Here is a 12,683-nt window from a genome sequence, read left to right as displayed (position 1 = left end):
GTCACATCAATTTATTGATATGATCGGATACGGTGGAGCACGTTCCTGCTAAAGGTTTGAGGGTCGTGAGAAATGGAGATCGAGGGGTCGAGTGCTAGTCGCCACGGAGAGGCTGTGGGAAAGGGAATTCGAGCGACTCGGATCGAGCGGCTTCAACGGCGTCTTTATATTGCTTAAGTGAACCAATATTCGCCCATTTATAGCAGCTCTCAAGCCGCGTATTCAACATCGGCGACAAGAGTGGCGTAAACGGGTGGTAAAATGACCCACGGAGTTGGCCGAAGTCTAAGTAGGTTAGCGGCGATGTTTAAGATGATGATGTATGCCGCCTTGGTGAGCCTCATACTTGCCAATTTCATAAGGAGTTATCGACCTGTGGGAAAGGCCGGTTCATGTCGAAGCTTGAGATGAACGTGATTGGTGTACTGATGCATTACAACCAGCAACATGGACCGTTTTTCTCCATGATGTGCTCAATAGTGTCTTGTTTCAACCAACGCCAGTAGTTCACCAAACGTGGTAGTGCGATTTGATGTGTGACTTGGCTGATGAGGAGGATTCATGCATCATTCGAGGTATCCTTGCGCAACTGTTCATGTTCCATCCGATCTAAGCGCTGAGGGCAATGGAACTTAGCGTCGGATGATTGGCAGACCGGGTCCAGTGGAAGGGCTCGAGGCATGATTCGTAGGCGAAAAAAACGCAAGCCAACTTTGTGGTAGAGTGAAATCGCTGCTGCTCGTTGCGCACTGCTACCTGTTCTCAGTGCCTTGCTCCTAACTTCATAACATAAAGTAATCTAGTATATTTCTCGAGAAGATATGACCTCCCGGTGGCCTTTTGTGAACAGTGTGCGGAGACGTTGCGGTATTGCGGCGGTGCGGTTCTTGGTGCTTGCGGGTTTATTTAGCGGGGTACGCGCTCCTAATAGGACATAAGAGGATTTCCAAAGCGCCTAGCTTATGGAAATGAATGTAAATGGCGCATAATAAATGGTGCATGATGAGAGGGGCGGTATGAGAAGTAGGCCCGTTTGAGTTCTCTTGCGGTTGCGAGTGGTTCGGGTCTGCTGGACTGGTGTAGAGCTTGCCCGCAGATTTGCTGATCATATGGCGCTTGTCAAACTACCGCCCAGACAGCGTTAGTTTGCAGGCATCAATTAGCCCTTCGTGTAATCTACCGCAATTGGATCAATACACAGATACATACAGTCTTCCAGCAAGTATTTTGCGTCGCCTCCAATCCGCACGTCCACGTCCACAATGCCGTCTCCTCCAGAATATACTGCGGATCTTTCTGCATCATCCCCCGAACCGATACCCAAATCGCATGCCTCGTCGACTGACCCGCAAAGCGAGATGCCATCGAATCAACTTCCAGTGTCTTCTTCAGTTGCCGAAGCGCAGCAAGAAGTGGCCGCCGTGTAGCCCAAAGAGCTCACGACGGAGGAGCTGGTGTTGCTAGAAGAAACCAGCCACACCCCGGCGCAGGTTGAGGGCATGTCATCGGTAGAGCGCACAACACTATTCAGAGAGCTACGAATCATTCAAATGGACGTATTAACGGCCAGTGTGAACAGGATGAAGATACACAGCCAATCTTCGGCCAGTCAGATGGGAACCGACACAGCTCGACTGGGGCGCGGTGAAGAGGAACAGTTGAGCAAGCTGCAAGAAGAGGCGCGACTTAAGGCAAAATTTGGGCAAAGACTACGATCCACCGATGTGGGAGGAGCAAGAGGTCAGGGGCAATACTTTGTCGCCTGAGACGCTGGAGTGCTCGGAGAATGAGGAGGAAGACTTCGACTTTGAGCTGTCTGAGGATGAGGGATTCCGACTTCACTGATTCTAGCGACAAAGCACCCGATGCGGATACTGAGGCGAATGGCGATGTAGCAGGTGAGCACAAAGAGGGCTTTGACGAAGGCGATGATGGTTTGGAGGAAGCAACTTCCTGCGCAGGCAACGAGGCAACAAATAAAGATGCTTAGCATAGTGAGCCTAAGATTGAGGACGATGATGGAGATCACGGAGAGGGAGCTTACATTTTGTCAAAGCCCAGCAGGCAGTCAGCCATAACTCACGGATGGAACAATAGCTTAACCTCATACATACAATGTGTCCTATCACTGAAGACCTGCATAGACTTATTATGCCTTGAGTATCTGCAAGCCAAACCGTGGTGAGGAATCATTGGTGGTCGGTACTGTTGGTGGAACGACTCGTTTTAATAGCTTGCCATACAAAGAAGATGCGGCGACAAGCCTCTATGGCGTCTTAATAATATCATAGAGATAGGTGGGCGACGGCCGAGCGAAACACGCATGGTAGGGATCTCTTCTTCAACGTACTGGACCAGCCAGTGACAGTCAACGAAAAGACGGTTGCGAGAGTGGAACGATTTCCTTTCGACCTGATTCCAAAAATTCCCAGAAGCCCCGAAGGGCAGCTGAAGCCGATGATATTGGTCAAGACTTGAAGGTACCCGGTTGAGCCAGGCAGTCTCTTGATTTTGATGGCACCAGCACTGAAGATGGAGAAGGGGACTAAGTTGAGGTGACTTATGTAGGCGCCGTAGCTCGCACTGACCAACAACAAGTAGCACGTCATACCCTCAATCTGACCTCACTGTCACCACCCTACAGGCTGGCATAACTTCGGTACATGTCTTGAATGCCGTCGCTTAATTGATTAGTAACGCTCACTAGCGTCTGCCTTGTTTTTCTATAAAACCCGCCCGCCTGCCCCCATTGCTTCTCTTCTTCTTTATGGGATTCGCCCGAGTGTCAGGACTCTCTTGCTTCTCTTGCTGGACGCCGGCGTTCCCAAATCTTGGATTGATATCCTTGATTCTTTTTTCTTTTTTTGAGGGGGTCCTCTGAGTCACTGGGCTTGCTCATACTCAGGGATTGATGTTGCTGCTATTACACTACCTGCTTCTAACGTCGAACCCGACCTTTTTCATTGAGACTTCTCGCTTGCGAGTTGCTTGAGGAAGAAGCTGCTTTGTCTTGCCAGTCTTTGGACCATTGAGCCGTTGCGACGCGTTAAACAGTGGATGTACAGGCTATGCTTTTGTCACCTTGCGATGCTTGAAGCTACCGACGCGGCGACCGTTCATTCACTGTTTGTTTCATTGTCCCTGGCCTACAACTGACATTCTTGGATTTTACTTCGTGGCAGCTTATCTACCCGCCTTAGAGCTACCCCGTAACCTCCAACGTTTTGGAGGGCCGCACTCCCCACCATATAACTTGCCCTCTACAATCTTTCGCGACCCCGGTTTAGCTTTTCGATCTCCCGCTTCGTCATGTACTCACCTTAGTAGCAGTCAGTGTCGAAAAGCACAGCAGAACTTTAGGTTCCTACCCCGAGAACGCTAAGCCTTCACGCTCGCGGAAGCCTCTCACCGATATAAGGTCAAGCTTGGGAGCCACCGCACGACTGCTCACCGGCCTACAAGACAGTGGGCTGATGTTAGCCAAGGGGAGAAGGGGTAGTTGTGGCAGTTGCCTGCGGATGAATATCTACGGCGGAGAGACGGAGACGCGGGCTGGTGCATTGTGGTCTACATGATAGATAAAGCAACACCGAAAGTGGTACACTTATACGCGCTTTCCTACTCAATATTCGCGGTAACATGGCTGCAGAATGACTTGCGAGCATCTCCCCCGTCCTTCTCAGTCGCGGAACAAAGCCTCAGTGTTTACAACACTGTCTAAGACATAGCATACGCATTATTAGAGTACCGGCACAAGTTCATGAGCTCTGACAAAGTTCCAGGAAAGCGACGGACACATCTTACTGATATCTATTTTGAATAGAGAAGTAAGGCGATAGCTGAGATTACCTCTGCACATGCTAAGCATGGCGTTTACGTTTACTGTAGGTGTCAATGACTGAGTATTCCTTCAGAGATACAATATCTCAAAAATCTTGCCCACCTAATGAGTCGTACTGATTCGGCTGGGGATATTCAAACGCTCCGGCTTCAAGTGATTGTAACAATACAGGTGGTGAGCTCGAGTCTCCTTCACGTCCGATTATGTCATAGAAAAGACGTGGGCATGATAAAGTCAGCCCGCAGCCTTAAACCCCTCCATCAACACCATCCACCCACTAAACTTTGGACAGCAAATCTACAAAACTATCAAAACTCTCCAAGATGTCCTTCCGTCGCCGCGTCAAAAACGCAATCCGCCGTCTGCTCGGTCGCCCTCCGGCGATCACCGCTGCTGCTGAGGCAGCAACTTCGACTGCACCTCCGCCGCAGTCACCACCAAGTCCACCGCCGTCGCCGCCGCACTGCCAGATGCACTGCCGGAAGTACCCGTGCAGGGAGATGCATCGCCGCTGCGCGGAGGGGGAGTGGGACTACTCCAACTTCCCGGAGATGGCACTGTGCCATTGCTGTAAGTCCATTTCTTACCAACTACCGCTTCAAGTCTCGATACTAATACATTTTTGCCAACAGAAAGTCATTCTCAACCACCACCACCATTGGTTGCCGCCTCTTTTGGTTCTCTTCGCTCCGGTCTCCTGTCTCTCAATCACTTTCTCTCCTCTCGCCAATCCTCCTCCATCACAACCTCGCCGATGAGGTGTTGTCGCATACGGGTCTCGGCTTCGGTCCTCTGTTCCCGCCCTCTGGGCTTAAAGAGCCCCCAGCAGTAAGTCCGCGGGTCAACGCACCGTTGGGGTCTAGTAAGCCGCGACTGAAAACAATGGCTGAAGCTAAGACGGACTTGAAAGAGGTAAGTGACTGTGTTCTAGTGTCATTGACTAACAAGGCGATTCTATCAGGAGGAAGTCTACTTCATCGAATGGGAACTTTTGTTGGAAACGGAGGATATTTCACCAATTAGTTATAGATCAAGTCAATGTACATGTCCAAGCTATATCATTTATCATTCCTTACTCAAACCAAAGTGACGGGCAATCCGCACCATTTTCCCACTGTGACTAGACTTCCGGGCAATGCATCAGCACAGACGTACATGCTGGTTCCTCTACCTGTCTCAAGTGCCCTTCAGCGCCGCCAAGAGTATCCTAGGCTTTTTCTAACCAAGAAGCGTCCGTCATACTTTTAAGCTATTCTTAAAAATGCCTATCTCCTTCGAATTCCACTCCATGTACTTGTTTCGCATATTCCTGTAGTATAGATGAGTTGTAGCGTGTTTGTGATCGAGATCCGAGGATTGAGGCATTCTGATTGCGAGCTCGTGGTCACCCCTTCGTTTGTCGGTGGAGGGAATGGAGCAGTCGGAATTGCGTTGATGTAAGGCCAGGCAACTGGAGATATTGCTTGCTGCGAGAATTCCGTGGAAGAACGGTTCGTTATATGGGAGACAATGGCCTGCTTTTACACATGTCAGTTATCTCTACGGCACACTGAAAGGGTTCTGGAATACTCAGCTGCGTTATCTTGCTCTACAAATCAAGCTTTACTCCAAATGGATCACAAGCTTCTCTTAGTTTCGCCTCTGGAGAGGGTACTTATCTCTGACGGCTCGCAACGCCGGAAGCTTATGCCAGAGTCCACCGTCCCGATCAACGGGGCGGCCCAGGTCGTATACACATGCACATTGCACACCCTCCCGCGCGCAGTCAGTTAAGACCAGTTGCAGGTGAGTAGCCCCGTAGTCTCTTTCTCGGGCAACAATACTCGAGACATGGGAGTGTATCCTTCCTGGCTAGGGAGACCCATTACAGGTTGTGATCCCTCGTCTTCGTTACTCGTCCACCTCTTCCTCTTCCCCATCGACCAACTCGCCTAATCGCGACGCCTTGGTTGATGATACTTTTCGCGCCAGGCATCTTCGATGCGCTGTTCTCGCTCGGCCTATCAGTAATGTTAGACAACTATGAGCACATGGAGAGCTGTCCAGAGCACGTACGGAGCCCAGTGTGGTCCACCACCGGTCGAACGACCGCTCCTGCGCCTGCGCGGCCCTGACCTTTGCAGAAAACTCGACGAAGACGCGAATCTCGGTTTCCTTTGCAGCTTTCTCAGCCCCAAGTCGGGGGCTGGCTTCCGGTGTGCCAGCGGCACGCATTTCAGCCATGCGTTCATGGCGGCGGACCAAGGAGGCGATGACCTCGTCCAGCTGGGCTTTCAAGTTGTTGGAGTTGGTCATGTTTGGTAATGAGGTCTAGAATACTGTGTTAACCATGCAAGATCGAGGATTCAATTTTCAAAATTTACATACGTGTTGTGGTGTCTTGGGAGCTGTTTCCGACGTGACTGAGCTCAAGTCAACGCTGCCCGCCGCTACTGCACGTGACGCACAGTCCTGTTAAGATTGCACCTTCCCCACCATTGCTGCTGCCTCTCACTTCCTGAAATATCAGCTCTTTGCACTCACGAACCATCAACACGCTTTGGCTACAATGCAACTCCAATTCAACAGGTGAGGCATCCTCTTCAATCCAACATCTCAAGCTCGATGATGATGCTACTTTCAACGGCGATTCACACATGAGAAAGTCGAGCACGGTCAACCGATGGTATCCGTTCTGGTGCGGGGTCTCATAAGTCTCCCATTGTAGGGCCATCCTGATGAGCTTCATCCTTTGCATGTCAATTGCAGCGCAGTACGATCAATGGTAACGCACTCACAGGTTCCTACACCAAATCACAAGATCCCACCCCCTCGATTGAAGCTGCCTTGAAGCCACCTCGAAAGCGCCATCAACAAATTAAGTCTCCCTTCATCCCGATCAAACACATATGTTGACTTCTACCTTCATGATGAACTCCGCTACAAGTCTGAGCATGGGAGATATTTGAGCTTTTCGATCAACTTACGGCACAGTGTTCAATGATAACACCATTACAGGCTCTTGTCACTTTCTCCACGATCATATCGAGTTTTCACGTCGCTCCCGGCTTTGTTTTGCTGGTGTAGAATTATAGAATGTTATCAGTACGTCCACTGTCCTTATCCCCTCCCACGCATAATGCACCATGATGATCCCATATCTTATGGTTGTAGTTCTTTATTGCAGTCGTTGTTTGAAAAAGCTTCCCGGTTGTTCGTGATCTTTTGTTTTGAGTCTGACATCACATCCTTGCTCTTTTATTATTATGCAGATTGTCATTATGACGCTAACTTTTGATGCATTCCAAGTCATCTCACCAGTGTTTGTGACTGAGAGTCACAGTACAGACTCGAGAATACTGTTGCCGAAACGGAGAAGCTAGCCATGGGGGTCTTACGTGCACTTCACGTTCTTGGCTCAATGGAAGTAGTCTACCTTCTATGTAGAATGAATACATAATACCTATCATTGCTGTAAGAGCTCTAGTTCGATACTGGACTTGGATTATATTTGGCTACTATCAACTACTCCATAAGTCAGCGAAGTCGGTACTGTACGAATACGCCATTCACAAGAACGTCCACGACAAACTACGACATGTAAAGTGCCAGTTACGAAATAATACCTCCTTATCTCGAGACCACCGAGCTATAGCTTGAAAAAAAACAGATCTAAAGCGAAGAAGGGCTGTTATTGCGCTGGTGTTGAGCGGGGCTGCAAAATATTGATGTTGAAGCATGACATGATGTTCGTCCGAAGTCTGATGAGTTCTGGTTTTCCTGCTACGCCTGCGTGATCTGACGTACCCCCAAAACTCCTCTAGACAGCTAGAAATCGATGCGCATTCGAATTCCGATCGAAAACAAGATGTACAAACAACGGAAATCGAAGTTGGCTTTGGACGGGTTGACAGGCGGTAGTCTTGGCGAGAGAATCTCACTAATTGTACTGAAAACATTACCATGAGCAAGTTCGACAACACCAAAACCCGCAAATCAACTACGATGGCTGTGCGCAGAAACCAGCCAGCATATGCATGCAAGAAATAGATCTTTAATACACAATCTGAGAGCCCAGACGCATGTAACATGGCGGGATCACTGGATCGTGGGCAGAGAAGGGCGGCGTGCTCGACGCCAGGCCGCCAACCTCATCAACAACACACCACCAAATTGACCACAAGGACCCAACCAGGATCATGCCCTGTCATATTGTGTGGCCGCCATCGGACTAGTAAGTTCTTTTCTCGCCCTGTAGCACCGTGTTGCACGTATCCTCAGCCGCGAACAGCTTTTCCGACACCGAAACCTCCATCCAGCAGCCACCGCGATCCCGATCGGATGCACATCAGAGCCAGGGTACTTGGAGATAGCGCTATGCGGGACAACTGGCGACTCATACCCGTCGAATAATAGAATCCACGCGGCCGCTGTGCACAAGGCAACCCCCAGCGCCCGAAGCAGGACACGAAACGGGATCCGCGAACCGGTTCAGCTAGGATCCAGGAATCCTAGAGGCACTCACAATATGGTTGAATGAACAGCGACTTGTGTAACTTAATGAGAAGTTACGAGGCCTATCACGCAAGGGGATATGTCGAGCGAGCCAGGTGGATGCGACTTGACAACAGCAACGCAATACGCGAAGACGAGCGATACACAACGACGGTAAGGAGGTGAAACTGATAATAAGAGGCCGGTCGCAGAAGGTAGCGGAGCTTGTTGACAGCGAGCTTCCAGCAACGCAGATACTAAGATGTCGAGAACAAGCCCAATATTTTTGGATCTTGGCGAGGACTGATCGCAAACCAAAGCTCAATAGTTGCATGCGGAGGTTCTCATACCACTATATCACAATTTGTCTGAGGGTAGGAAACTTCGGCCATCGAAAACGCCGAGCACTGCGCTCGATATGAAAAGGTTAAGGACAACGGGGACTTGAGAAACACGGCAGCGGCACAAAGGAAAAGAGATGCTTACTGTGCGTTAGTAGTAGCAAAGACAAGCTGTCGACGAGAGAGGAGCGCACCTCACCAGATCTACCACACTGTCATCCATACCTTTCGCAGAGACGACGACCCACGGCGAAGCCTTCTCCGCCCTCAATACGATATCTACCCACACCGCATAGACATCTTCCACCCATGAAACCTACTCTAGAGAGGGCAGCGCGAATACCCATAGAGTTTTGGCAGACACGGAAAGTCAAAGCGTACGCGTGGAACGAGGAGGGAGGATAACCAAACACTGAGGATAGTCATTGGCCAGGAGGGTGGTTTCAATAGGCTAGAGACACGAATGGCAGGATGAGACACGATCACATGGAGACGGATAAGAGCTACGACCTCACCAGTCGGCAGCGAAGTCCTTCCAGAGTCCCTACATCCACGACTGTCTATCGAGTCTGGAGGATGAGTTGAAAATGCCTGGTTACGAGGATCGCCGGTCTACCCAGTCTTGCGATAGTTGCAAGGTTGGTGTGAAAGAGATCGAAAAGGTGCGACAAAGAAACTGACAAAGAGCAGATGGGGGATACAGTAAGTGGGTAGAAGAAAGTGGAGCACAACAACAAAATGAACAACGATCAAGTGTGTCTGCAGGATCGGAGGAGGATATGCATGGACATGAGGAAGGTGCTGATGCGGTAAGGACTGACAGAGAAGAAAACTGGAGGGACGGAGCGAAGCTGACGACTTAGGAAAGTGACAATCATCTCCCCGCCGCCGAATTCCACCGGCCACGAACCGCAGGCTTCGAATCGTCCTATCACCCTCGTCTCTTCGCGAGCGTACAAATCTCGTTCTTGTCCTCCACCCTCACACTCCTACACACACGCAGACGTACCTCGCCTCGCCATCCACTCACACACTTAGCGCTCCTACACGGTGCGGATCCAGTCGTACCGAACACCCCGCCTCACAGCACACATACAATCCCAGGGCCTTATTAGGAGTAGGAAGGTGCGGCCACTTGGCAGAGACTCCTTATGCTGGAGTCTCTGTAAGGTGTTTGGTCGTGGATCTGACACTTTTCGGGCTACTTAAGGCGCAAGGGGACCGATAGCCTAGTTGTGAGGATACGTTGGTGGATGTGGCTGTGAAAATGGGGGACAAGAATTGGAAGACGTGGAGGCTTATGAAAAGACATGAGGTTGAAGGAAGAAGAATACAGGCGGCGAAGAAGAGGAGTGGTAGGAAGGGCATGGAGGGCATGATATACAGCACGCCATCGGCGCCTGAAGAACGGGGAGGCAAAGTTTAGAGTTGAAGGGAGGTGTTGCATTGAAGCTGGTCATCTGATGAAAGAGAGAGAGAGGAAAGCGGGATCGTAGATCATGATGGTAGGGGACTAGGGGGGTAATATAGGAGGTAGAAAGACTGGATAGAGAAAAGAATTGAGAAGAGAAAGTGATATCGCAGGAACCTACTTGGGGCCTCCAAAGGCAATAGGAGAGAAGTACTAAGATCATCACGACAGGCCGCTTCGAAAAGCTGATACTGCTTAATGCGGCAGCTTTTGTGACTTACTCGTAAGCTGCAATGACATGTCAGCCGAACTAAGAGTTAGCAAGATATCGACGGTATCATGATCAAAATTGTAGAATCAACTGAAAGACCCTGCGACTTGTCCAAGACATCTCCTTTTCCTAGTGAAGATGCAATGGGAATTGAGTCGACGGTAACGAAGCCGATATTGAGAAAGCCGGGGCTGCTTCAGGAGGACTTAGACACTTCTAGGTGCAGACTTGTTAGGGGATGGTGTTGCAACACCATCCTGACGGCACTGTTGGACTCAGACTGGCGCACTGTCCCTTCTTCCGGCATTCCTTATTGTCCGTACGAAGCATGATGGACTATTGTCTGGCTTTTGACTGCGCCGACTCGAACAAGCACCAGGCATACCAAGGATACTGATAGTTTTGGGTGCATATTAGGCGCCGCAGCCGAGCTTCAGTCTCCACTGCACCTCTGTAGCTGCATGTGGTCATAGGATTCCAACATCTTGCGCCCGCGTATAATGTCCCCGACAGGCGCAACTTTGATGATGTTTGCCAGCAGGCACATGCAAAGAGACCGAACAATTGGACACGGCCACTTTTACTCTATGCTCTTTGCTCTTGGTGTGCACTTAGGCATACTCAACGAGCTCGCCAAGTCTACTCTTGCTCACTCATAACGCCACCGCAACATGTGTTGTAGCAGACGAGGGTGGGGTCCGAGCTTCAGCGGTGGTGATAGAGTTGGTAGTTTGTTCCGGTGCGGCTTAACTCACCACCCCGAACTCAACAACAACACACTTCCGAAAGCTGCCATTGCGATGCAAGCACTCCGTAACGAGGCTGATGAGGATCATCAAAGCCTCATGTATGACTTATACCCGCGGCAACGATCTAGGTCGCGGCGGCGACGACAGCAACAGCGAGGTCGGCAAGGATAGCAGCTCCTCCTGAGCTCCCGTGCGAGTGCAGCGAGCTCAAGAGGCTGCCGTTAGGGCTTATCAACACCAATAGCTCATACGGTATGTACCGACTTTCTTCTTTGTTGTCGCAGGCGCTTCATGGGCACGACGATGATGACGAAGCTTTTGGAAGAAGGTCCACGTGTACAGCATAATCGCATGTAGCGAGGACAGCGCGGCTTCAGGCGATTCAGAGCTTGCGAAAGCTTGCTTGTCGCACCCTCTGCGCACTCATCATCCTCGCCCAAGCATTGTCGGAAGATCGACGGGGTGGGCCACGATTGCTAACATCCTTTAGCAACAGTTCGCCTGCTATAACACTTGAGTGTGCATACATCATGATCTGCGACAGCGAGAAGTATTTCGATAGCCCTGTCGAGGGGCAGGTCGCGGCTTAGTCGAGCTTGCGGACAACAACCACAACGGCAACCCTGAGTTGACGATGGCGGCTTCGGATCTCGATAACACTGGAGGCATAAGAGCGGATTCGATCAACCTTGACCAACAGGCTGGCTTGCGCAATCCATTGCCGGTCTCCACGGCTGCCAAAATCATTACCCCACCTGAATACTCCTGACCGCGGCCATTTTGCACGCCGCTCTTGCACTGAATCACTGGCGAAGAGGTTCGTAAGACTTGTTTGCGTGCGTCGCATATCGTATCCATACTGACGCATCAAGCTCGGTAGGCAGCAAACAGTAACATGCCCCTCCGTGGTCATGCCCAAAACTTCTCCCATCATGAGCCACAAAAGGACGATTGCAAAACCATTTGACGCGCCGGGTTTCCGCGAAAGAGAAAACAATACTAGACCGGTGAAGCCTCTTGGGCTATGGAATACCGGAGATCGGTATAAGATTAGATCGCGCCTAGAGGATAAACAGAGACTCTTTACTCCAGCGGAGGGGCAGTCGAAGCCCTACAACGTCCACTTCATATCCGAGGAGACTCGTCTGAGCCACTGCTCAACGGCACGTCTGTTGGTACGTCTGTTGGTATAACCAACAAGGACGTCGAAAAGATCATACAGTCGGGAAGATCTTCAATCCGCCGTATACGATATTCCGTTGGGTTCGAAAACTAAAAGCCAGCGGGAGATAATAAAGCGTTGTAAAGCTCGTAGAAGCGGGTTGTAACACCCTAAACTTAGGCGCACGAAGCGCGGAGGCAAAACCCCCCGGAGGGAGCGGAAAACTACCCCAGTGCATCAAACCCTCCCAAATCGGGTTGCACTTCAAAGGGGTGGACAGCAATGGACGAGAACTACAACGCGGTAGTTGTAAACGACGGGTCACGTCATGCAAGACTGGCCAATACACCAGAGGCCGGTCTTGCATAAACGATGAGGTTACTTCATGCAAGACTGGCCAATACACCAGAGGCCGGTCTTGCATAAACGATAAAG

General features: G+C 50.5%; 4 protein-coding genes across 4 annotated transcripts; 2 read left to right on the top strand and 2 right to left on the bottom strand.

Annotated features, from left to right (window-relative positions):
- Nucleotides 1-1,262: 1,262 nt before the first annotated feature.
- K460DRAFT_406419 (uncharacterized protein) lies at nt 1,263-1,990 on the top strand (the record flags this gene model as incomplete). The annotated part of the gene is made up of 3 exons (XM_040936956.1): nt 1,263-1,423; nt 1,475-1,740; nt 1,860-1,990. 3 exons carry the CDS (start codon nt 1,263-1,265, stop codon nt 1,988-1,990), a joined length of 558 nt encoding a protein of 185 aa, XP_040788760.1.
- A 2,174-nt stretch (nt 1,991-4,164) lies between these two features.
- K460DRAFT_406418 (uncharacterized protein) lies at nt 4,165-5,089 on the top strand (the record flags this gene model as incomplete). Its single annotated transcript, XM_040936955.1, has 3 exons — nt 4,165-4,415; nt 4,474-4,753; nt 4,871-5,089. 3 exons carry the CDS (start codon nt 4,165-4,167, stop codon nt 5,087-5,089), a joined length of 750 nt encoding a protein of 249 aa, XP_040788759.1.
- A 683-nt stretch (nt 5,090-5,772) lies between these two features.
- K460DRAFT_406417 (uncharacterized protein) lies at nt 5,773-6,554 on the bottom strand (the record flags this gene model as incomplete). The annotated part of the gene is made up of 4 exons (XM_040936954.1): nt 5,773-5,841; nt 5,897-6,151; nt 6,209-6,243; nt 6,365-6,554. The coding sequence occupies 4 exons, from the start codon at nt 6,552-6,554 to the stop codon at nt 5,773-5,775; spliced, it is 549 nt and encodes a 182-aa protein (XP_040788758.1).
- A 3,307-nt stretch (nt 6,555-9,861) lies between these two features.
- On the bottom strand, nt 9,862-10,432 carry K460DRAFT_121223 (uncharacterized protein). The gene has a single exon (XM_040926625.1). The coding sequence runs from the start codon at nt 10,287-10,289 to the stop codon at nt 9,954-9,956; it is 336 nt and encodes a 111-aa protein (XP_040788757.1). The 5' UTR covers nt 10,290-10,432; the 3' UTR covers nt 9,862-9,953.
- Nucleotides 10,433-12,683: the final 2,251 nt, after the last annotated feature.

Source organism: Cucurbitaria berberidis (genome assembly GCF_010015615.1).
Source record: "Cucurbitaria berberidis CBS 394.84 unplaced genomic scaffold K460scaffold_3, whole genome shotgun sequence".
NCBI lineage: Eukaryota > Fungi > Ascomycota > Dothideomycetes > Pleosporales > Cucurbitariaceae > Cucurbitaria > Cucurbitaria berberidis.
The sequence above is the reverse complement of the archived record's forward strand: the minus strand, read 5'-3'. Positions and strand labels throughout refer to the sequence as shown.

Bases quoted from the DNA above. Each gene is read 5' to 3' on its own strand.
- K460DRAFT_121223 (XM_040926625.1), bottom strand. From the start codon at position 10,289: ATGATCTTAGTACTTCTCTCCTATTGCCTTTGGAGGCCCCAAGTAGGT.